Source organism: Micropterus salmoides, unplaced genomic scaffold (genome assembly GCF_014851395.1).
Source record: "Micropterus salmoides isolate LMB-PRFRI ecotype aquatic unplaced genomic scaffold, ASM1485139v1 Ms_hic_scaffold_2, whole genome shotgun sequence".
NCBI classification, from domain to species: Eukaryota; Metazoa; Chordata; class Actinopteri; order Centrarchiformes; family Centrarchidae; genus Micropterus; species Micropterus salmoides.
Window position 1 is genome coordinate 17338224 of NW_024041150.1, and position 26656 is coordinate 17364879.

A 26656-nucleotide genomic window follows, 5' to 3' on the forward strand; every position below is an offset into this window, starting at 1 on the left:
GATGCTATTTAATCAGAACTGAGATGCCTCTATAGTATAGAATATAAAGAAGCAATCTAAATCATTAGACTGGACCGTGTCTAAATGTGGTTCCTTTGGAAGTTTTCCTTAAAGTATGGTCCATGTCCCAGGTAAAGCTCCAAAATGCACACCGTGTTTGGTACGAAACCAAACTTGTCTCTGGTAACTAAGAATAATTCCCTGTGTAATCTTTTATTCTGCTTGACTGTCTTAAAGTCTTACCAACAGTAAAATCAGGTCCTGCACTCACATTCACCAGGTCAGTATTTTGATACTGGCAGCATGTGTCTGTCTATCTGTGTGTAGTCAGCCTGGAGCATATCACTCCTAACACAGCGTGACGGGGCAAAACAGACTTGGCTGACACATCCTCAGTACAAACACTGTCTTAGAGCGCCATCTGTTGGACTTATCATGTGTTACAGTTCAAGTTAAATCTGCCAATTCACATTAAGAGTATTTTTCTTTTAATTATCCCTTCTCCTTATGAGTGTGAGAAACACAATACTATGCAATACAGGTATTGCATGCATAATGAATGCATTTCCACACAGTGTGATTTGAAATGTAGTGATTTATTTCATGCTAAAGCTTGAAGATTGATCAACAGAACCCCCCTCAGAAAATAAAAGTAATAAATACAGCAGATCAGTCATGTTTTCATGATACAGAGAAAATAATTTGCACTTATTCAAAAAAAATGAGAGGAAGAACTCAAGTAATGAAAGAGATATGAAATTCAATTTCTCAAACTGTGGAGTGATTCAGTACAGATTATTATCTCTGCACTCGAGCACAGACCAGAGTACATCTGTTCAGATAACGGTGAGAAATTAGATTTGATGTGTTCCCAAGCGGGGAACAGATTAGAGAGATAGGGATACATTCGTTGTTTTTGGTCAGTTATTTATCCACAGAAGTTTAAAGAATCTTAAACAGAATCTCCAGAAGTTTCAGCACAATAAAACAGCAATAACTTTGATCTGTGTTTCATGCAACCCCCAGACAGCAGACAGCGATTCCCCCTTTTCACAACTACAGCAAATCTACACCGAAATACAATTAAAGCAGGCGTTGTGAACGGCAGTCCTTTCCACGGGGGGGGGGGGGCTTGAATGCATATCTAGAAACTGACACTATGGTAAAATACAAGATTTTATATTCTCCACAAAGATTTCATGTGTACAATTCAGGAAAGCATTGATTGTTTCCAGTGTCTAGTAATCTCTAACAAGGCCCGTTAAGGTACAAAGTGAGACACACACCTGACACATTTTACACTTCCAACACTCTCGGTCAAACAGTAAAGAGGACAATGAGAACATACCTTGACAATGACTATATTTTCTGATAAAGAAATTCTGCGATTGTATTTATGACTACTCAAAATGTGTACAAATTTGGGTAACAACATTTGAGCCCGTCTTAGAAAAGTGCTGAAAACACACACCGACACCCAGCAGCTGAATACACACCCTGCTCAAGACATTCTGTACCACCTCAAAAAAACTAAAATAAAAACTAAACACACTTTGGTTTTCCTCACGCTCAGTTCATACTCACATTCACGCCACTAGTACAAACAGATGCGGTGAAATATTCATTCAGTAGTAAGCACAAGAAATTTGTAGACCCAGACTTTGAGAACATGAGACTCAGAAATGTTCCTTCACCTGTCTAAAGGAAAAACAATCCCCCAGCAGCTTTAAAACTGGCAGCCATGATATTTTACGTAAACTCAACTGTGACAAGTCATGTGCTTGTAGCGTTTTATACCCTGACTAGGCTCTAACACTGGAAAAAGAATTCTAGTGCTGAATGTTTGCAGACAGTGTTCAGTCTCAAATTCATTACGTTAAAACAAGTCAGACCCACAAAACTAATACACGCGGAAGGGAGAACAGTAATGCTCGTCTGCTTATACTTGTTTCCACTATACCATTTACTGTACAGCTCAATAAAATCAGTGTAAACATAACGCTGGACTACTACCAAGTTTTAGAGAGCTTACACATTGCTCTGAACCTCCGATGCTAAAGTGAGAAAGATGGATGAAATCTGGATGGGAGGAGGGAGAAGGAATAAAAGGAAACATTAGAGAAAATGAAAGAGAGTGAGAAACCAGCAAGAAAAAAAAGAGAAAGACAGCAACATCCCCCAGGTGTCCAGCCCCCGCAAGACCCATCTTCCTTCTTCAAATCTCTTCAAAAGGAGCAATATAGGGCCGCTCTTTCTCACTCCATCCATCCTCTATAGATCCCTCCATCCCCCCATGGATGACTTCCATCTGGGGAGCAGCGACAGGGCCCAGCGACTAACAAACACCCACTGAGGGTATAATTCAACGGACAGCATATCTGGGTGTCTGTCTGCGTCCGGCTGCGTGGTCCGTTTCTCTGTGAACACACATCTACATGTACACAAAGCTCATTAAAAAAGACCATCCAAGCAGAGGAGACGGGGGACAATTATCAGAACCAGTCAAGGCAGAACCAAGGTTTCTCAGTGAAAAGTTAATAGACACACTTACATGGTGTGCAACAAGATGTACAGGGCCCGCAGTTAAGTACCTTGACTTAGTCATGACTCTGGTCGATGAGTAGCCGAAGGCCTAACTCTACAGCTATTCTGTGCCTGTCTTTTTGTTCAACGCAGACTTGATCAATACACTCCTGCTAAAGTGATTCGTCATAGCTCCATACACAAGGTTATATTTTCTAAATCCCTTCTAAAGGGCCTACCTTAACACTCCAAACACGAAGGACCAAAAGACCTTCCTACCTTTTCGGGTAGGAAAAGAAAAGTCAAACACTTTCTTTTAGTTTCAAGGATTTCAAATCATTCTAATAACAATTAATCCGTTTTAATACATTTTACATCTCCATCCTCCTCCTTCAGTCTCAACTGTTTTCCAAAAGGCCCGGTCACAGCAGAAAGTGGCACAGCAAAATTTTACCTGCCTCTTTAAATTATGCGGTTCTAGAAGCTCGGTGACGAAGTGATTAGGGCTGCAACGTTTTCATTACTTCTCACACATTATTTCTGTAAAATGTGACGTCTTTAAATTGCGTGTTTTCTCCAACCAACAGTCTAAAACCCACATATATTAAATCATATATTGCAAAGAAAAGCATAATTTGAGATGGTGGAATCAGAGAATATTCGGCAAGGGGGAGAAGCAACTTTGCTAACTGCTTGCTAATTGTAAGCAAAGACATTAGCTAGCTTACTTGGTTGCTAACAGGATCAGTTCACACAGTATTTTCAAGAGACATATTATTTTGTACCATTGACTTATAACTGACTCTCGAGCCAATCCATTTGTTGGAACGTTCCCACTCGAATAAATTGATTTTGCTGGAAGATTTCAGAGCTGGTGTGACGGGGCCTGCAGTAGGAGAAAAGCTAAATTAACATTCTGACCATGACTCAGTAGGTTGGACCAAACTGCGATGTTAAGGGATATGTAAGATGTGTGTTTCTCTGCTCAAAATGCAGCTCTTTGGTACATTCCATTACCCAATGAAATGTAAGTGACATTAAAATATAGTTACAGATCTTAAAAGACATATAACTAATAATAATAAGCAATATGGATACCTGAGAAAGATTTTTTCTTAATGAAAAACCTGCCATAAATCGAGGCGAGGGGATAAAAAAACAAAGAAGGCGAAAACGTAGTTGACAGAGAAAAGAGACTCTCAAAGACGCCGCAGTTCTCCTCTCAACGTTACATTCAGTTACATCAGCCACACCTTGTTTTTCCTTTCTAATTCAGCCATCGCCCACTCTGATCTAAAATAAAAAGGGGAGAAATGCAGCAATCAAGGAGCTTTTCTCCCTCCGTCTTTAGAAGTAATATGTGAAAACCCTTAGGCGAACATATACAAACACACACACTCTCTCACTGTGTTGATCTTCACTGGACTTAATTCACACGACTAAAGCTCAGCAGCACCAGCTGATAAGTCTCGTTAAGGCCAGCTCGTTAGGAGAGGGCCGTCTCCGTGGCAACAGCTCGGTGACATCAGGTCTGTTGTGCGACGTGCGCCAAATTGGACGCCATTTGTCAGTAGTTGGACATGTGTGTTTTTTGGTTTAAAGAGTCAGTCGAGCAGCAAGGCTTAGTTGAATTGTTCAGCCTTCGGATGGTGAGCGGGGGGAGTGTGTTAAGTTCCAGACCTGCAGTGTTCTGAAGAAAAACACCCTCAGTCTCCGTACCCTCTGATGTGACGTCTCAGAGCATGTTCAGAGTGGGTTTGTAAGCTAAACCACAAACATTTCTCATCTGCAGCGTGTCCGCGTCAGTAGAACTTGTCATCGATGCGGAAGTGTGGTCTGGTGACATCGTCAGGGTTGAGGAAGACAGATATGGATTTCCCAGGGTTCTCAGTTACCAGCTGCTGCAGTCGCTGCGCCAGCTTGTCCTCCGAAGGCGAGATAATGCCGTTGGCCGGGTGGTGCCCGGGGGAGCCGTGGCCGTTGGTGCTAGCTGTTAGCTCCTTCTTCAGCTGGCCCGCCTGCTGAGCTTGGTCCAGAGCCGCCCGGAGGTGCTCGCTGGGATCCGAGCGCACGTGGGCGAGCTTCCTAGCGACAAGCAGCGCCTGGCTGTCTGTAAGGTGCTCCAGCATATTGCACTGGGGCAGGAAGTAGTTTGGGCAGTTTTTACCCAGGATGCAATGAGCCAGGTCATCCAGGAGACCCAGGAGGAGGCGGCCAGGGGTGTCAGCGTCAGAGCAGGACAGGTAGGCGGCAGGAAGTCGGTCACAGGCCCATAAGAGAAGGGTCCGCAGGTGATAGAGGCTGAGGCCTGCACGTGGACGGGCCAGGATACGAGACAACACGGCTTTTGCTGCTTGGTAAGCTTGGGCCATGGGGTAGGGGATGCACTTCTTCAACTGAACCTGGGAATAAGAAGTATAGAGGACAAGTCAGGTATACAAGAACAGGATTAAAGACAGTGTGGTAAAGCTAACATGAATATTAGAGAAAGAGAGAAAAGGTTTGGGATGAAGAAAGAACAATGGCAAAGAAAGAATCCCAGACAGAAATGGTATACTGCTGCGTCAAACCTAATACAAGTTGGCTGCAAACGAGACACCAAAATAAAAGACATTTAACAATCCCCTCACCTCGCTGCGTGAGAACGCCAGCCTCCACTCCCTGTCGGGCCGGCCACCCAGCGGGGAGCAGCAGGGCAGCAGATAGAAGCCAGATATGGCCTCCTCCTCTGTGATTTTACCATCCCAGAAGTGGTTGGCCGTCAGCCAGCCTTGGGCCACAGCAGGCCAGCCCCGAAACGACACCACAGGCAGCAGGTCGTACAGCACCCGGCTGGAGCCTGCCTGCAGGGGGGTGGAATATTACAAGAACATTATATCTGTCCTGTATTTCAATTCCTCTTACGAACCTTGATGCAGGGGCGATTTAACATTTGATCTGTCCAATATTGATTTTGCTCCACAAAATTGTTTAAACAAGCAATTTTAGAGCAAGACTCAAAAGTTCAGAGTTTCATTTCAGCTTAGGCACTGGTTTGTTTTTAATCTGTACCTGGAGGATTATGGTGGTGAGGGGTCCGTTCCTCTCCAGTCGGTCCGGAGTGGGAATGCCTCTCTGGGGGCTGCGCCTCAGCTCCTCCACAGCCTCGCTCACCACCCCCCAGAACCAGTCTATCACCAGGGAGGGAGAGAAGTAGCATCCATCCAGAGACTGAGGAGAGCCCAGGGAGGGGATAGAGCCTTTACCTGAGTGAGGGTGAGAAGGAAGGGGGAGGGGTGAATGCTGGGCCTGCAACATTGCAACTTGTTGTAGTAAATGTTTAGTAGTGTACAGAGCAGAAGCAGAGTTACCAGGTCAAGTGCAATCAATAATTGTAACAACTCCCAAATGACCAGTCATAGTTTCAGTTTTATTTCTGTAATAGTGGCATGTTAGTGATCTCATTTGGAACCAGCCTCATTATTCGTTGAATATCACTGTCACAGTTATGTTAAACTGACCCTTGACCTCTTAAAAGACTTGACTGTGTTTCACAGCTTTCATTTGATTTGTGTGTGAAACCATCTGTCCCCAAATAAAATATGTTATGCAGTGTTTTTCCTTACATGCTAGGATAGATAGCGTTATCTCTGTACCTTGCATAATAAACACTGGCCTGTATTTGGAGCCCACTGTAGTTAACTTTGTGAACTCAGGAGTTTGGGTCAGACTCATATAGGCTGCAAACTAAGTTCTTGGTAAAGTGCAGTCGGGATTTGTAATGTGATCATTTTGGAGTCTTTGTATGATTAGTTGGGGTTTTTTGGCATCTGAAAACACCGGTGCAGAGTGAAAACTCCTTAGCTCTATAATAGATCGTGGCAGGTTTATGGATCTGGAATACTGCGCTATCTAAAACAGTTTGCTTGATTAAATGACCGCAAAATTAAATAACAATTTAGATCAATTACTTGTTGAAGTTGTTTATCACGTAAAAATCCAAACTGGTTCTAATCCGGACAAAATCACTCTATCCTGCCACCAGAAATACAGTATAGCATAAGATCCTGTGGGAAAGGTTCTGATACGACCAGAAAATGTGGCAAATTTGCTGAAAATTAAAGAGATTCATATCAATAAATATCATTACTTTTCCCTCATCTTGGGAGTTTCACCCTCGCGAGCGCGTTGCAGATCGATGCCGCGGTGTGACTTGAAAGCCGCCATGTAATCTTCCGACTTTTGATTGTGGAGTTATACTCATAAATGTTTAAGCGCATGTATTTCCTGGGGAGGCATTTTCGTTTCACCTACCCGAGGAGTTAGAATAATGGACATCCGCTGCAGCCTTGGCGGGCAAAAATTGCATCACAACATCATGCATCAAATTATCTCAGAGAAACACGAACAAAAATTCAATCAGGCTCCCATTCCTTCCACTCTGCACTGCTACAGTACCTTCATCGTCGTCTATTCCTGCACTCCTATCTCTTCACTCATCTCTTCATGTTTAAATATTTAATACTTGCATACCAATCCTCCTTTCACTGGAATCTTTGCCCCCTTTTTTCCCCCCTTTCTATACTAACCCCACTGCTCTTCTTTCTGTTCTCACTTCCTCCATTCTTATTTTGTTCTCCCCCTTCCTCTTCCTCCTCACCAATTTCTCCATCACAGGTCTTCCTCTGTCCTTGCAATGATTATCCTAATTTTTCTACTTACTCAGTTCTCCCTCTTCCTCCTCATCCTCCTCATCGGGAAGTCCAATCTCCTCCTGGCAGCAAATGCTCCAGCGGGACAGAATATTGGAGTCGCAGAGGCGAAGGCTGAGCCACGAGTGGCAGGGAGGGGAGTGCCTCATGTCCAGGGTGACAGGCTGGTTGCGGTCGTGGAGCTTGAGAGCGGGCACCAGCAGGGTGAAGTCCAGGTCAAAGTCGGCCCCTTTGACGTAGTCCCCCAAGTCCTCAGGGTTTAGGTCCAAGACTCCTTCCCGGGCCCCACCTGACAGCAGCAGGTACTCGTTGGCCACCGGGAGGCGCTGGTCTACCTTCTGGACTAAGCCTGAATTGGGTTGGGGGTGAGGAAGAGACCCAAAAAAATGAAAAATAAAAATAAAAAAAATCAATCACACTCAGCAAAAATTCATATTCAGAGCCACTGGTATGTGTGGAAATGTGTTTCCTCCGGCAGAACTGATGCGAGGAGCAATGAGCTGAAAGGTTTCGAGAAGTGTTCCCTCCCGCTCACAGATGCACACATTTAAAATGCATTTCATATTCAGACGCACGGACAAGCTCATGAGTATGCACGCCGGCTCTGACGAAACGCACTGGGACAGAAAACAGCAGGTCTGCGAGGAACATTTCCGGCCTAGTTTGCTTTGAGAGGTAATGCATATATTTATGAGTCTGCTCTGCAGTAATTGACAAAAGAAGGAGTGCAAAATTAACAGCCACCTCAGCGACCACTGAGTTAGACACTAATGATAATTTCAAAGGCTCGCCTACATGTCTGCACTCAGGCCAAGCCTTCATTCCAGCTTCCATGCACGGTGTACTCTCTACAAACACAATGCATCCACACCTCGACTGATAAGAGGGATTTCAGAGGCTGCGTTAAGACTTTCTCGTTGTCTGTCCTTTTGACAGACAAGGTGTCAAATTTCCGTCTGAATCTATCATTACCTGTCATTTAAATTGGAATTAATAACAAATAGGCAATTTAATAGCATTTCATTTTTAAAAACAAACCATAATAACATTTACAGGGTTGCAAACTCGTCAGCGGTGACAAAAATGCCCCTCACGGTAAAAAGACAGACGGCCTTCAGATTTTTCCAACATTGTTAAAAAAATTCCGTCAATGATCGGGCAACGCGACCCTGGAGCAATTTCTCCTGTTATAGATCAGCGGGGAACAGGCAAAGGGAAATTACTTATTACAATGTGGGTCATATTTTTGTAGTTTGTTTAGTTAATTGATGAGGTCTGGGAGCATGGCAATATCACTAAAAGGAAGCCTGGTGGGGCAAGAAATACGAGCAATCAGACGACCATCTTATTATATTCTCATTATATTTTAGGCCAGGCTGTACTATCACTTTCCACAGTGCTAAAAACCATTGCACACTCTCCTCCCTTTACATTTTATACGAGGAAAACTCAAGCCTCCAAATCCCTTTATGGCTACTTAGCTGTGTTGTAAACTTCCCAGGCTCTGGGCCCATGGGGGTCGCAGTACTGGAGTCAAGTAAATTATGTTTTGCAGGCCTAAAAGAGCAACTAAGAAAGGTTTGATCCTACAGCCAAACCTGTGCCAGTCAAGAGCTGACTGCTTGCTACTATAGGTCAAAGGTAAAGCACGGACATTTAGAAGCCCTGCGGAGAGACTGCGAGAGCCTGAGCTCAAGTTTTATCCCCCGCAGAGCAGTTAAGTGGCTGCAGAAAGCTGAAACAGGGGCATCAGACCGAGCCGGCAGGCCATGGCTGGGGGCACAAAGCTCCTAACATGATTCCCCTCATCCAATTATATGGGCACACAACCTTGGTGGCATGTTTTCAAGTAGAGGCGTGTGTGTATCCAAGCATGTGTTTGGATGTGAAAAAAAAGTGAGTGTGAGTCATAAGCAAAATGCCAAAAGGTAGAATAGAAAGGACAAAGCCACTTATAGTCACAAAGCAGCATCAGTAGAAAGGTTTTGGAAATTTAAAGTGAAAAAAAACACTACTGAATATGAGACAGCTGATTTGGCTGTTTTACTCTTACTTCATCCTTGTGAGTAGTACTTAAAGTATCCGTGTTGATAAGTTATGACAAACACATAACGGTGAACAGCATCCAACTCACAGAATCCCACACAATCATTTGCTCCTTGATATCAAAAAAGGTAGAGCAGTTTAAAGGAATATGAAAAATAGGTGGAAAACAGAAGGGGAAAACACCCAGAGACTGAAAATGAACGAGCGACTGAAGTGGGAGTCAAAGTCAAATGTGCTGACGAAGTACTCTCTGGTGCTTTGCTTTGAAGAGGAGCAAAATTAAAGAGCCTCATTTGACGCGACCACTGGGGGAGTAGTTGAAGAGAAGAAGAAAAATAAAGTATGTGACAGCGCATCTTAGGATTTTCAGATTTCTCAGCAGAATCCACTCAGAATCCACTCAACTCTTTCTACGACTACTGCAGCTCAGTCTTTGGCTGGGAGGTCCCACTGCACTTGATCCAGAGCGCTACAGTTCCTCAAGATCTTCAGACTTTCAACTCTCCCATGGCATCTGCAGGAGTTCTTGGTAGCATCCAAAGTCAAAGATCAGGATTCATATGTAGAAAATGAGTTTCTTGTGTACACTAGGCTTGGGTGCTATCATGGTTATTATGTTACACCAGGGTATCTAGAAATCCTGAAGGTATGATTTTCAAAACCATCAAAAACACAGACGTTCCTCTTTCTATATGGAAATGCTGCACTGAGATGATGCATTAGCGGCTTGAAACTGCCTGACATAATCTGCAACACGACCATGTGATTACATTTAGAGCTAAACTTCACTTCTCACCTTTTCCTCTGCTCCACCGCTTTCACCTGCCGCCCACTCACTTTCGCTCAACCACACACCCACTACGCTCACAAAAAGGAGCAACTCGGCGGTGACTGCGAGTGGTGGAATAACGTTACGGGACTAGTAAACAAGAGAAATGTTTCTCTGTTTGGGAGTATTTTGGGTTCAGCCTGCCGTGTCAGCAACTCTAGCAACAATTTATGGAAGAAGGCACTTATCTGTTCAGTAGTCTATGGACCATATGTATTTAAACCCAGCAAGACTTGTCTAAGTAGGCTACATGTTATACATGCTACAATGACTTGCATCACCAGCATACCAACCCTCCTGATTTTCACAGGAAACTCACGTTTTTCATCGGCCTTTTATCGGTTTCCTCCCAGGGTCACAATTATCCCGATTTCCATTATTTCTCCGGACTTATGACAAATGTTAAAAAAAAATTTCATTGCCTTCATTACCATTTCCTGCACTGGACATTGTGTACAGGCCCTACAACTTTCTCTTTATACCTACACCTTCTTTAATTGCCTACTTTACAGTAAGCTCAGAACATATCATTTAGAGCCCGACGATACAGGATTTTTGATATCTTCATATTTTGATATCAGGATTTTAAAATACAATTTTCATTATATTTTCCTTTTCAGCAACACATAACATAAACAAAGATTATCCCCAACATTGATACCTCACACAGATACCATGACATAATGTATCTTAAAAACGTTATAAATACCACTTTGAACAAGAGTTTTGTGGTGGATTTGTATGTTGCCAACAGGTGAGTTGCAAGGGGGCCCTCTGGTGGACAAACTATGTAATAACAACACTCATAACATGATTAAATGATCCGTCTCTGTTTCTTTTTGAATTGTCATTTAGCGGCTGTTATATGTAACACCAATACCGATTTATCGGTCGGGCTCTAATTTTATTGTAATGGGACTACATATAACCTTCCTCAATAACTGCAAGTCTCTTTCTTTCAGCCATGTCTGAACTAGATTTAATAAGCATTTTCCCCCCCCAACAGCATTCAAGATATTCTACATGACACAAAAAACTACTGAAAGCAGTAGCCTATTATAAGTAACTCATCTCTCCTCTATCTGATGTGCATGCAAATTGCAAAACAAATTACGACCAACTGATTATCAGAACTTAAAATCTGTTGACTGGAAAGAAAGAGAAAAAAAGGGGAGAAGGATGGGCAGATCAAAGAGTAGAAGAGAGAGGAAAAGACAGCATCAGAGGGAGGAACGGATCAGTCGCCAACCAAAAGGGGCAACGGGTTTGAAGCTGCAACTCCTCTGATTTATTTGGTTTTATCTGCCACTGATGAATTGGGTCAAATAGGCGAGGAGAAGAGGAAAAAAAGAGCAATGAAAAAGAGAATAAAGAGCATCTTTTCACTGCAGCAGGGGCTTCAGTTGGAGAGAGGAGCAAAGGGGAGAAACTATGATTTAGCGAGGCTTCTTCTTCCTTCTCCACACTGGCTGCAGGACGTTTGAGGTTGCTCAAAGGAACACAATCTACTTTCTAATCCAAGCTCTCAAATCGACCGTCGCACGCTGCTTTACTGGGCAACTGCCAGGGAGCACTCGCACACGCATGGATGCGCACATGAACACACCAGAACATACATGCCTATAGACACAGACTCTGAGAATAGGGCTGCAATGGAGACAGTCTAGGCTGGTTTCACAGCCACGGATTAAACCTAATCCTATAAGAAATGTCTTTGAATGTAGATTTACATTAGAGGGAAGATTTTTCGATAAGAGCTATTTTCAGACTAGACACAGTTCCAATGTCTGTGTAATGACTACGTGATGGCTATAGTGGTAATAGTAAAGCCTACCTACCTGCATGGCAAGCTTTGACACACTACTGTAAGCCCTGAAGCTGATACGGTGTCTCAATTCAAATCAAAATTTTTATTTTACCTTTAACTTAATGCGTCAGGGTTTTTTTTTTTTTTTAAACTTAAACAGCCACGGTAAAATCGTGAACCAAACTTTCAAGGTTAAATATACGTGTGCTGCAATCAAGGAGCAATCATGCTGTTGCTAGAGTCTTTGAAATGACCTGCTCCTGGAGATGAGGCTGGGAAGAAAAAATTCAATATCTGATTTTAACATCAATCAATCATCACAACTTTAATCCTGGGAGATAACTATGATTACCATAAACAAACAGCAGGAAGATCTGCAGCCAAGGCCGACCTATGCACTGCATTTTATTTTAGGAAATGTACAAAAATTTAGCTCACTTAAAAATAAAAACAGACACAGTTTTACTATGGTACAGTATAAAGGAAAGCAAAAGGGAAGGCAGCACATGCAACAACCTTTGACAAAGATGAATGAGGTTTTGGGTAAATATGGTCCGAACCTTAAGAAAGAAACAAATTTTTATATAGCAGGGCTTCCCTTCCATTATATTTGCGGAGCAGGCCATCTCTCAAGTCTCTGCCCTGCCTCAAAATCAGAAAAAAATACATCATGAAAATGTCATGATTTAAAAACTAATTTAGGATGATTTCAAAATCAATAGATCATTTATTTGCACAAGATTTGTAATTTGTCATCTGTCCTGGGAGTTTAACAGTGCAGCATGGCCTCACATATTAAACAGCTATCTGACTGTCAGGGCCCTGGTGCTCATTAGTGCTTTATCTTGAAGTTGGTTTTACGATGGTTTACTAGTATAGTATAATATTTGTATAATTGTACTTTCCTGAAAAGCACTTGCACAGATATTCAAACACACACTATACCAAATATACATACTATCCTATCCTCACAGGTGCATTCGGACATGCCGGTTTTCAAAATGAAGCTAGAGTGTGACGCCGCTGAGAAATACCCCTGAAGCAGAGCAGCGGCATCCTGGGAATGACGTCCTCAGTCATCACAGCCCGAGCAGAGCGAGAATATTCTGCCACACACCTCTAGTTTGATAGACTCCAAAAATAGCTCTGTAAATCTCTCTGGAAAATGGGATTCCTCTAAATAAGCTGATGACTTCCATGTGCTGCTGCTGCTGCTGAAAGAGAGGGAAAGGGTGTGAAACTAGGCTTCACTAACAACTGAGATGTAGGCAAAGCATGTAATCAAGTTCTTTTGTATTTATTTTTGACGATTTTATTTATCCACAGTTGGCTGTCTTACATTCATGCAGTTCCGCTCACTCACACCTGGGAAGTGTCTGATGCGACTACAGAGTAAAAGTAGGCTGAATGTGCATGAGACCTGTATGAACATAGCAGAGCTGAACATCCCCTGTACAGTTATGCTTAGTGTTGCTTCATTCACTGCTACCAGGCTGAAAACAACAGCGATTTTCAGTTTCCTGTTCACATATTCAACCATCTACAGAGGAAAGATGGCTGGCATTTAACCTTCTACCACCCACTGTTGAGCCTGCGGGACACTACCATTACAACCCTAACTGACTATGGATAATCATATGAACATATAATATAAAATAGATAGATTGAACTGGTCATTTTCAAATAGAGTGGTAAAAAATAACCCAGGTACATGGTACACAACTGAAGTCTCTCTACCTGCAAAGCAGTCTGGCTGTCCAACAAAGTTAAGTCCAATACTCTAAATATTAAGCTACAACCTGCAGACGGTTCCCTTAGTTTATCATAGGATAAAAACTAGAGCCTGGCTAGTGTGGCTCTGTCAACAACCAGCACCTCTAAAGTTCACAAACTGACACAATCATAGCGCAGTACAGGACTCGCTCTAACTGAGGTCCCACACTTTCATGGCTGCGCTCCACTGACATGTATGCAAAAGGCGTCGTTTTCTAGCTTTTTCCTGTTGTATTTTTCCAAGATATGGTCAAACGCTGTTCCTGGGGCACTTGTAATAGTTACAGTCCCAGAGAGGTTGAAAGGAGAAGTACGATTTATCCCCTTTCTAAAACCTAAAACAAATCCAGAAAAATGTGGATTGTTCCTAATGTGATGTTAGTTAGCTAACGCTGCTAAACCTACTACTAAATGTGAATGTAATACAATTTCAACAATTCAAAAGGATAATTAAAAACGTAATCACTATCAATGAATTTGATCTATCACGCAAAAAGCATTTGGAAATATATTTATGCGAACAATTTACAATAAATATAAACATATAAAAGTAGGATATTAAGGATTATACGCTAGACTATTTTTTGGCTGGGAGCAGTGACTTTCTGGACTTACCACGAGGTTGCCAGGTAACCAGCGGAGACTGACGCCTTGCTTTCAGTCTTTATGCTAAGATAAGCGTCTCAAACTGTAGTTTCATATTTAACAGACAGATAATGAGTGGTATCAATCCTCTCACCTGCCTCTTGGCAAGATAGTAAATAAAACTTTTTTCTTAAGCGTTTTGCAATTCCTTTAAAAACTGTTTGACCAAATTCATTACAAGGGTCCTACGATTACAAATGGTCTAATTTTTTATAGTTTAGACAAACCGCCCTTAAAAGGGGGATGTTCCAGACTGCTGAAACATCAGGCTAAATGTTGTGTCCGTGTATGCCTTCTGACTGGTTTTGCAAAGATGTGTTCCCTCAGCGCTTTCCTACAAACTGTGTTTACAAAAGCACAGCCTGAACATGTCTGCTCAGTTTCCTAGGCTCCTTCCTCATGCAATCATGGTTCAAAAGTGTCAATGTGTCAATTAGTGACAGAATATTAATTTCAAATGTTGATGCTTTCAAGAGATTAACTATCGAGTAACTCCACTGAAACAGTCATGTTCTTGAAAAAAAACAAGCACCTTGGTGCAGCAGTTGCTGAAGGAGGGAATGTCATCTGCATCAAAATGATGTTCACATCACTCTACCTCTGTGTGACATTTCTGTTGTTTTAGACAATAAAACTAATACAGCAGCAGAGCGTGCCATAACAATAATCTTATAAGCAGACTCATCCCAAAAGGAGCAATTCAATCCGTGACAAATGATTCCTGACTACTGTAGTCTCGACCGGATGTTATCAGCGCTGTTCAAACGGCACTTCTTGCAGCCTCACCTCGCAGGCTAATAGCAGGATTAATCCCAGACAACCCAGCCGCTGAAAGGTGAGCCGTCCCGCCAGTTCACGAGATTAGCTCAAAAATAGGCCTTTTAAAGAGGGGCTGCGTCAGACTGAGCCAGGTGTGTGTATGCCTGTGCATGAATGTGTTTTATACAACAAACAGGGCTCAGAGTGGTGACAGACATAGTGTGTCTAAACCACCTGCAGAGACAGGGGAAGCAGCAGCAAGCTGTCAGTGTCTTCCAGCTCTTCATTGCCGCTTTGATGCCTGTTACACTCAGATACCATGTCCCACTAAATGACAGGCAATTATCACTGAAAGGAAAGAGTCCCACTGCAGGTTAACCTTTACGTGTTAGGTCAGCCGGGTAGCCTAGACATTTGAGAAACCATGTAATACTGACCCTGGACTTTGATCAATATGAGATCAATTAAATCTCACGTTAACTAAATATTCAGTGATCAACTCATAACCTTCCATTTGCCCCAGTTATACAAAATCAGGAAGCAGAGCAGCTAGAAAACTTGCAGATCACAGGGAACATAACTTTCTAGCATACCGTTACAAAAATGTATCTTTTGTTTTATTAGGTTCAAGATAAAAAGGACATGCCAACTATTGTATTTTACCTAACTAGGGATGGTGACATCCACAAGGTGCGATCAGCCCTGATTAAAAAAGTGTGCACTGGTTAAAATTTGGGATGAACTCAAGATGTATCATCTTTGCATCAGCAAAATCTGATTTATTTATAAAGTACTAGCAAGACTGGTGAGCAAAGTACTGCAATTTCATTAAAATGTCTAACTGTTCAAAGTGCGAGGTGTTAAAAAAGTGTAACTGGAGACAGAGAACAGGAAGGAACTGAGGTCCAGGGCCAGTTTTATTTGATCTTTTGTGAGAAACTTTTTGTGTTTTGTTTTTTCTTGAGTTGCAGTACTAGAGAAACAAATATGTGAAGTACCAATGGCACTCTTTAGTTCATTTATAATTTGCTGTTTGCTTAAGAAGAACCAAAGAAATAAAATCTAACTCTGTACCATAGTGAGTTGCATAGCATCATATTCTTTTGCATCGCAACAGGGCTGAATTACAGCATACCACAAGTTGCCAATGCATCAAGATGCATATCGCATTGGCCACAGTGATGGAGATGCACGATAAACATTAAAACTCATTTCGCTGTTCAAAATAGAAAGGAAAACAAGCACAAAAACAAGTTCAAGCTCGGCCTTTTCTTTTTTTTTTTTACCTCAGCAGCAGTTTTGACCATGTTCTCATGTTTCAAAGTAATATTTTTGGGTCTACCCAGGTACGTTAGGGTATTGCAGAAATCATACATTCTGTATTAAAGGCTTAGTCACTCTGTCTATTAGTTCACAATTTAAATATGTTGCTATTTGAAATCAATACGTTCAAAAAAAAAAAAAGATGAAGTCAGTTTGTGCCCCCCAACATTCCTAGATAGATTATGAAGAAAGATTTTAAGGATAACTGAAAAGTGTCAGCCTGTGAGTGACGAGGCGTCATTTTATTTTTTCCCCCAGCAATTCAGACAGCTATAGCCTGCACACAAGGTACTGTTATCAGTTGACAGCTTCAACTGAAATGATCTCTCCCCCTTCTCCTCAGGAATACTTAAAGTGGGATTATAAAAAAAGCAGGAAACTCAACGTCAGCCTTGGTTATTAAAATGAGCAGCACGGGAGATGATGTGTCACGCAATGTCAAAACACGTCTTACGAACATGCCAACCTGTGTAAGTCATATTTAATTAGACACCAAGAAAGACACTTTAATGAATGATGTGATGTCTGTCTGTGGCCAAGTTCAGTCACAGGACACTGTGTTTAAATCACCGTCGGTGACAGTTGTCTAACAGAGGTTGTGAACTGAGGTAAATTAACATCAACTAAAGTGTGTTTTGCATTCATTTCCAGTGCCAGCTTCCCAACAATCAAGAATTAATGCTGCAAATTGCCAAAAAAGGTGTCAGTGAGCAACAATGACCAACATTTATGGCAGGCAAGGCGCATCTCATCTGTGCTGCTTGGCACTGGGGTGTCGGCACTGCTGAAAACTGAACGGAAGCAAAGCCTAGCTACATGAAGACAAACTGTCAAATCCAAAATGGCATTAACAGAGAATTATTCAGCCAGATCAGCCATGTGGCTCCCCGATCCCAAGCACACACTGAAAACTGAAGTGCAGGAAGTCACAGCAGTGGAAAACGGCATCCAGCTGTGAATCAGTCACAGACGTCCAGCAGTGTTACTAGGCTGGACTGAGATACTGGCTGGCCACGGTGATGATCCAGCAGCCAGCAGCTAGCCTGTCTAAGTGAGCTGCATTCCCAAAGGGCATAAAGTTACCACTCTGACCCCACCACCCCTTCTCAATATTAAAGCCTACAATGCACAGTAAAACCCTGTGCTCCATTCTGACTGACATGTGGGTTTTTACAACTAAACAAACAGACAATAACCAACCTGCGCAGGAATTTTGTTCACCTTCATTTGCAGATTCTTGCAATTTTGTCTAAAGACATATACAGCCACACCATTCTATACCAAGCCAGCTACAGCTTTTATATCTCTGTTGGTATAAGGTCAGTGCTGCAACGTTTCATATCAATAAGCAGCTTTAGTGTAATATTTGAATCATGTTTTTACATTAATGATTAAGTATGTTGATTCATCAGGCATTCATTTCAAAATCTAGTAAATAAAAAGGTTCGTAAAATGTATCTCCATGTTTTGCAACAACTGCAATCAGTCAATACAGTCTCTTTGAGCTACAACAATAACAGAACACGGACAGGCTTTGATTTTTTGGCTTTTGTTTTTTAATTTTTCATCACAGCTCAGGGTGAACTTCTGACTCGGGCCTCTTTTGACCTGGAAGAAAACCAGCTCAGGTGCTGATCCCCCTTCTCTGTCTAACCGCCTCCACTTATCACTGTTCAAGTCCAAACGTGCATCGAGCTAAGTGGCCTAAGTGGGAAGAACAGTGGAAAACAAAAGGGGCTGATGTAAGAAGCCCAACAGGAAGGCAAGAAGTAGAGGTCACTGTGGTACAGAGAGAAGATCTGGTACACTGAATAAAGAGAAAAACTCAGTTAGGAGTAGTGATCGACCAATATGGGTTTTTCAATGGCAGATATTTAGAGAGCAGGGCGGTCGATGGCTGGTATTTAATGCCCATATCAAAAGAAAGAAATGTCATTATTCAATGCAGAACACGATCTAATATACATTGTTGTCTTAGCCAGTAAGAAAGAATTTTTATCAATTAATTATAATAGAAAAGTACTAGGGGTGTGGCGACATCTCATTCCACGAGATCTCCTGAGATTAGAATGTGACAAGATTTCTCGTCAGGTTAAAAGCTGTCTCACGCAGTTGACATTGTCCACACACCAATTTTCTCTAGCAGTGAAAAACAAATGTAGAACCGTAAACGCTCCTAAATTTTTTCATGTAGGAGCACATGTGCTCCTTGGGAAAAAGCTTAGTGTAGAGCCTTGCCGCAGACATTTTTTGTGTATCAGCGTCATGAGTGCAGGTATTGGTTAATGCCGATTAGCTCAAAATGTCAGATATAGTGAGGAGCATGGTCATAACTTACTTTTCTCTTCAACATGTATCAGGTTTATTTTCACACATAAAAATGTCTAAATCTGAGCCGAGACACAACAGCACTCATGAAGCGCTCTTGAATTTGGATCAAAAGTATCCATTTTCTTCATCAGGGGGGAGATAAACTCTGAACTGAACTCTTTCAAGCTGGCTGGAAAACTTTAAGATCTGAAAAGTCGGGTTAGGGTATGTCTGGGCCTAGCACCAGATCGTCTGCTTCGCAGGCAGTGTGGATTTATTTCTGCCTTCATCACACTTTTGTTTTTCAAACGATTTATACAGTAGACCCCGCCATGCTTGCCTGAAGGCAAACAACAGTGTTTACTCAAACGCAGGGTAAATAAGAGCCTCTTCCCGGATCTGTCAGGCTGTGAAGAAATTCACTGGGTGCACTTGTGAGTATGTGTTTGCGAGTTTAATCCCTTTTCTTTTCCCCCTTTCTCTGGCAGCGTGCAAAGCCGAGCGAGGAGCCCTCTGCAGCTCAAACTTTATAAAAACAAAAAAAGCCACAGCCGCTCACACTCAGCATCCATGCACACCCCTATGCAGCTATGACACGCCTCCTCCCCCAGAAGTAACAAGGCCGCTCTATCATGAGGAAATTTGCTTTTCTGTGCTGCCTTTCATCTGCCACGGGGACTCGGGATAGGCATAGAGCTCCTAATGCAGCTACCACAGCGTACTTAACTTTGAATTCCTGGAATCCAAAACAACCCGTCTCCCTCAGCTGAAGGCGCCAAACTTTTCCTTTTCAGTCAGAGTTGTCACAGCGGGGGAGGCGAGGCACAGGGTATGAAAATACCAGCAAACCATTGGTGATTATGCCAGAGAGAGCAGGCTCAAAACTGGAAAAAAGTTAGAAATTCTCAACTAAGAGAGTGGGAGCAGACAAAAAGGCAGAAAAACTGTGAGAAAAAGTTTAGGCAGAGACGGGAATCTCTGTGGAATGTGCCGATAACAGTAAAATGAGTAAAAACAGTCCTGGGTGCCATTTTGATTTGTGTGATTTCTCCCTGGGCAAGATAGCCGGTTTGATTAAGCCATTTTGAAATCTACAGGCACTGCCTGTCAACCAATGCTACTAATTTGACAGTAATAGTGAAACTGAGTGCTGTGGGCTGAGCACAATGCAATGTTTTTCGCCGTGGCTGATTCTTACACACTGACAAGAGGACAACTGGGAAATAACAACAAAGGAGTGAGTCAAGTGAGAAGCTAGAAAAGAAATGGACACAAGTTTCAGGGTGCTGGCCTCCCATGTTTTGTTTCCACTGTACATGGACAGGCTGATAGTGACATGAGAGAACAGGGGTGGCAGGGGACAGCAGGGAGGGGGGAGAGTGCCACCTATTGGACAAACAAACACTCTTCACTCTTTACTCACATCTGACAATGAAAAAAAAACAAAAAAACAATCCATTTGATACAGCTCCACGTCTCATTTTGCAAACTCGTCTCTCACTAGTTCAGGTTATGCATGAAAGTCAGTCAGCGTGGATGACAGAGAGAGTAGAGCAGCACCCACAATGAATAATAATCCCAATCAAATTTGCATTTTTAAAAGACACCAAATATTCACATTTCAAATAATTACATCGAGGCGGCCCCAAATGATAAGCCCTTTCATTTTGTATAAAGACAAGACAGGAAACAAACATGTGATAATAATGTCAGGGGATTCAACTGAAGATATTGCACCTGGCCCGTCATTTCAATGCACACAAAGTGTTGATTGTGTTTGTCACACATGCCGTCTCACAACTGGAGTCATAAAGTGGGTCTGCAAAAGAGAAAACGTGTCTCATCCCGTTTAAATTCGATTTTTGCAGCTATGTCCTTTTTGCCTAAATTAAATTTGGCGTAGCTTTTCTCCAGACTGCAAGTAAGAAATCAAAAAGAACCTCTATGATGCCTACAATTGAAGTCTAAGACTAAAGTCTCTAAATATCTTGTGTTGTAGGTGATTCAAACTTTTTTTTTACGCTGCATTGTGGTTTAAAACCTTCCTGCCAGCTCAGTCCTGCTGGTTGTTGCCCACTTCCGTCTGACGAACCACTGACCAGACTTTCTATCAAATCCAAACAAAATCACTTTAAGATTGAAATACAAAGCTGCATGTGAGGGCGCCTCCAGAGAAAGCAGGACTTGTCAACGTCAGACCTTTTGCTTCCTTGTTCCCTTTGGCATCAATTTGCATAAAGCACAATGTTTTTTTATATATTTCATGCCTTCCAGTAAAAGCTCCTGATACGCCAGGGTTTTCCCTGGCTCACAATGGGCCTTTGGGGGGTGACTTCAAGCGACAGTAAGCATGATCGGTACGTGTACAGTAAAGGCAATGAGTTACCTTATGACCAAAATCTATGCAGTTTCTTGTTATTTCTGACCATTTGATAAACACAATATATCCACAACCAGGAGGAGTAAAGTTAGTTTATTAATAAATATTATAACATTAAATAGAAAGTATAATGTTAGTTAATATATTTACAGGTTACACTTTTTGGATAATCTGCCTGAAGATAGTTTATCAGTTGAGATTCAGCTGTTTCACAAAAAAAGTCATTAAATTATTATGCAAGAAAAATGCTCTACATGGTGGTTAGTCTCTCATTTGTTTAGGCAAAGTGCTAACTTCAATACGTCAAAAATAAAAACCGTGCATACAGAATGAGTTTAACATTTCTCAAGTTTGCTGTAGTGCTTCAACCTTTTTTTAATGTCCCGCCTACACCAGGCTGTGATTGGTCAGTTCACAAGTTTGACGAGCAACTAACGCACACAGCTGCATGAAAGGCTCCAGATCTCCCTGCTGAGATTAGCAGGCAGGAGAGAATGGGAACAGGTGAGCGTCGTGCAGTGCCCAGAGAACCTGATCTGGAGATGGCAGAGAAGATGGTATGCCAAAGAGTAAAATGTAAAAGAGACAGTTTTGGTGAATACCGGCTCACTTCAAGCACAAACAGCTTTTATATTGTGAGAAATAACTGGAAGTCATCTCTCTGGTTAATAAATCCAGCGCAAGCTGCATGTGTAAAATACAGCAGCTGTTTCTGTTCTGCTACAGTTGTTTGATAAATGGCTGTTGAAACACATTCGGAGAATATTTGACACGCTTTTTGTTTTTTCCAATTCTGATCATTTTGGCGCTGGTGATTTTCCTTTGGCGCTTGCTAAAACCTCTTTGGGGGGGTGCCAAAAATTCCTCTAAGCAGGAACCCTGTACACTAAATATTCTATTGGAAACTTACTGAAGTTGCCTCTACCACTGCAACACCATTTGAATATACAGAGACATGTATACTAGTAAAAATAGCATGACAACAAAGATATACAGTACACGACACTATGGATTTGGCTTAACAAGTTGTTCCGGTATGAAAATCATTTTAATCATCATGCCATAAAATGTACTGTTAGCACAAGCAGAGCTCACTGCATGTTAACACATGTTCAGTAGCAATAAGTACTAGGCAGCTGAAAGGTGAGAATGTGTCTTATAGTGTGTGAGTGGTGCAGCGGGGCGTTCCTAGGAAAGCTCATTCATTGCTCACTGCTCTCAGTGGCACTACCCTGGGTAAACAAAGGGGGAAAGATAGACACTACACTCTTCCTTTTCTCATACTCTAAAACAGTGGTGAAGAATAGACAGCGGCGAAGGCAAGATCATAAAGTGAAGAAACATGGTTGAGTGTCATCTGTGTTAAGATGGGGCAAACACACATTTCATGATCTAGTATGTGATATCAAGCTGAAAACATTCCTCCCCCCAAAAATTGCAAAGTTATACAGCTGCTGTCGTAAGAAAGAGGTTCACTCACATTCACGTAGAAAATATACACCCACAGATACTCCACCTGTGCGTGCAGTGTGATATGGTTATAACTTCCGACAAGTACTTAGTTGTATTAATAGTTAATTGAACTTCAGGCAATAAATGAGTACTAACCCAGAGGCTTGTACTGCTTTAAAGTCACATTCTATTAAACTTACAAAGGAAAATATTACATACAGTAACATATTGTTACCTGCACATCTATCACAGCTGGTAACTAAAGCGATTTAGTTTCTAACACCAAGTAAGAAATTACAATTATTAAGTTGTGAATGGACACTGGGAAACTATCTTTCCTGCGTTAGCATTCCTCCCTCATCATCATAATCATGTTACGCCAAACTAAAGTAAAAGCTTCCTATGATAGCCTTCACCGTTGTAGTTCAGTATTAAAAATTCAGTTTGAGGACTGAAAACAAGAAACTTTTTGGGCTAAACTGCGTTATTAACCCGTGTATTTTTTTTGCAGACATACCTAGCATGTTGAAGATAAAGTCCTTGGCAGTGTGGACCTCTAAGGCGGTCTGGTCTCCAAACTCTCCCTGTTCCACAAGTACCAGCTCCGACACCTGGGCTGACAGCTGTTCCAGAGTGGCCCCTGACCGAAAGTCCACCTCTGATAGCTTCTTGGCGGGGGCCGGGGAGCGCGGCGCCACCGCACTCATCAGGGACTCCATCTATACAACCCTGTGGGGTGAGGACGAGAGAAGAGAAAGGTTTGTAGGTTTGTACATCACATCAGCTCTGTTTCCATGCTTAAAACAGTCAATATGGGTCCACTGAGGGGTGAATTATGCTGCCATAGTGCCAAATTTAACTATAATTTTGAGGTTTACAATGTAAGACCCTAGAACAAAACACAGAGTTAGATTTGATCGGTTTTCAGGATATGTCCCACAGCATGTTTTCATTGCTGTATAATGCTCGACTTGTTTTCACCAACCTCATGCGAATCATGAGCCTTTGTGGGGCAATCCCAGAGGAACATATGATATCAGGGGACAACCAACTTTAACTTTAATAGCAGAAAGTGTGATGGGTAGCAATGACAGCTTTGAACAACATCCAGTTATTCCACCTGATGCTAGGTAATAAGAGCATGTTTTACTCCACTATTGTAGGTTGCCTAGCCTAACCTGTTGTAAGAGATTTGTAAAAACATAACTTTCCGTTGTTACACCCTTGCACTGATTTAAATCACAGTCTTTCTCAAAAATAAACCTGCAAACTAAGCAGGTAGTTGAATAAAAAAGGTTTTTGACATTTCTTCTGTTTTACATGTAATGTTATCCTAGCACGTATCCAAGTGAGATACCTGGGTCGTGCCATTAGAAACGGGTTAAAAATATGCTTTAACTTACTGTGGACAGGACGGAATGTTTTGCATAACGTTACCAGAGTCTATAAAGACTTAACTTAAAGCAACACGGCTGAATGGCTGTTAACGTGTTCAACGTTAAATACTTATATAAAACAGTGTGCCCTAAAATTGACAAGCCAAAAACTTATCATGTAAATAAAGCTAAGCCTAGTGCAATGAAAACACGGCCTTTGCCCTAACAAACTAACTAGGTCAAGCTCTCCTGCTTCTAGCAGCTAAGCTAATAGCCGAGCAAATTAGCCAGCCTGTCGTCTCACAGCTAACATTAGCTAGTTAATTAATGTTAGATAGCTCGCGATATATTACAAATTAGTCCGGGCGGCATTATAGTTTCTATGACTGCTGTGTAAAGGTATTGTTACTACACCATATGACCTGCAGTAATAAGGTCTGTGTGTTCACGTTTCCTCGCCCACAGTCAGCTAATTTCTTTTATTAGCCAATATTAGCCAACTAGCTTTATGAAATTAGCATGCTAGCCAACATGACAGGTAGGGACAGTGAAGATAAGAGCAGCGACACACGGCCGCACATACACACGCACAAACACATAACGTTATTCACACTAACATCTACACGCGCACACGCACACGCATGCACTCACATGCACTCCACTTGGGTCCCGTTAGCTTGCGAGTCGTGGATCACAGCGAAAATCATTAGCTATCTGGCTAATGCTGTCAAACATAACAAACCGACCCTTTACACAGTGATACGAGGGAGTTTCTTCGCTATCTTCTACGTTTACTGTTATTGTGATCCCTGTACTTCAGTCCGCCTTCTTTAGCTGTCATTTCCAACAGGTCCCAGGCGCCACCTTCCCCCCGGCAACAACGTCCCAGAAATCATGGTCCTCCTGTGAGGATCCAGGGATTAGCAGCACGCACGCCCCACATTACAAAACTACAAACGGATTTGTGAGGTCAGGTTTATGATTAAAATTGTGTCCCCGTCAAGAAGATAAGACTATGCTGAGGTTTAGTAGTAGCAGGGCAGGGCGCTTTCACGACGCACAGCCAGTGTTTCCATGCAAGAGCATGGGAGCAGTCCCATGTAAGTCCAACAGCAGTGGTGTCCTTGCACCAGCGCTGCATGTGCAAGTGGATACTGATTGTATTATATGCCCTCTGCTTGCCTATTTGTTAATAATGCTTGTTGATAGAGGTAACTCTAGATTATGTATTGTGAATTGCTACACTTTTCCATGTAAAAAGATCCTCCTATGATAATATTTTGAATTAAGTGTGGTATTTTATAGTTATGTAATGTGTATAGTTACAACTTCTAACTGCGAATTTCAGACCAGTGTCAGTTTCATATAACCACACTTTATAGAAGCCATTACAGTTGTATATAAAGTGTCTCACATAATAAGCTAATGTATAATTGTTATTATCCAGCTGGGAGAGGACAGATAGTGGTAGTGGTTGGGGTTGTTGCATAATCTACATATTTTTGGACAAAGTTTCTAAAATAATACTAAACTAAATATACAAGTTAACGGTAATGAATTACTTTTTCATCTGTGGCCCTATGTTAGTACTCACTCATCAGTTATTTTAAGCAAGATTTATATTTTATTACTGTGGCAGTCAATCAAAATTTAACACAATACATTCTGCAATAAAGGCGTACTATGCTTTATTCAAAACTGATCTGTGCCTTGATGTGTCTTTGAGTATAATGATGAATAAAATGTATTATTATTTACATGAGGTTTTTGTTTAAAGGCCTGTACAATCCATTAATTTGTCATGTGACTTTACAAAATAATTATAAACTACAATAATGACCAAGTATTACAGCCATCTTTTTAATATACATATTTTTTACAAGATTCAACATATAAACTTCATTGATATATTAATCTTAATGTATTTGACCCCAAATTCCAACCTATTTTTTCAAAATGCAGTACAACCATATATCTGTCTCTTAATAGTTATGAATAGCCCTAAAACATTTAGAAATAAATCAAAAACCATTCATTAGAAATGTTATCCACTAAACTCTACAAAAATAACTTTAATCCAGTTAATCATTTAACGCTGTCCAACTTAGTGTCCACTTTAGAAATCCAACCCTATGAAGAGGGTATTCTTGCATTTTATTATTACATTTTCCTAAATTTATTCAGTCAAATCAGTCACAATCTGCAGCAAACGTAAAGAATGCCAGACTTTTAGTCCCTGGTATGGCTCGAGCTCCTAAAAAACAAATGCTTCACTTCCCATCGCAACTTGATCTCTTCTTTCATCTTTCATTAGATCAGTTCCCTAACTTGTGGTCTGGACCCCAACAAGGGGTCCCAAGATTAATCTAAGAGGATTTATTACCTGGGATCACCTGGACGTTAACGTCTCTGACTTTTTCTCCAGTCTTTGCGTCTTTCTCGTGAAATAATTTATCATTTCACCTTGTTTGAATAGACAACATTTTTGGACTAAACCAAGACCTGCGACAAGTCATCACAAGGTGATATCTCTTCTTATTAAGTGACCATAAGCAAGAACCACAGCATTGCCCCTCACTGACTTGTGAGTACCCTCATCTTTTAAACTCCACATCCCCTGTTTGTAACTCAGACTTTCTGTCAAGCCCAAACTGAGATAACATCAGGGGTTTGATTTAAGAAAGGTCCCTTTAAAAGACATTACAGAAGACAGATAACACACTGAATAGTACTCTTCATAAC

General features: G+C 41.6%; 1 protein-coding gene across 2 annotated transcripts; it reads right to left on the reverse strand.

The window, feature by feature from the left end:
* Positions 1-577: 577 nt before the first annotated feature.
* On the reverse strand, positions 578-25437 carry tmem102 (transmembrane protein 102). 2 transcript variants are annotated; one of them, XM_038732096.1, is made up of 6 exons: positions 24566-25437; positions 23056-23267; positions 7225-7563; positions 5575-5768; positions 5154-5366; positions 578-4925 (listed from the first exon to the last, which is right to left on the reverse strand). In XM_038732096.1, exons 2-6 carry the CDS (start codon positions 23255-23257, stop codon positions 4326-4328), a joined length of 1548 nt encoding a protein of 515 aa, XP_038588024.1. In that variant the 5' UTR covers positions 23258-23267; positions 24566-25437; the 3' UTR covers positions 578-4325. The 2 variants fall into 2 exon arrangements, with proteins under 2 accessions (XP_038588024.1, XP_038588025.1); XM_038732097.1 differs by lacking the exon at positions 24566-25437 and adding an exon at positions 23942-24454.
* Between the last annotated feature and the right edge of the window lie 1219 nt (positions 25438-26656).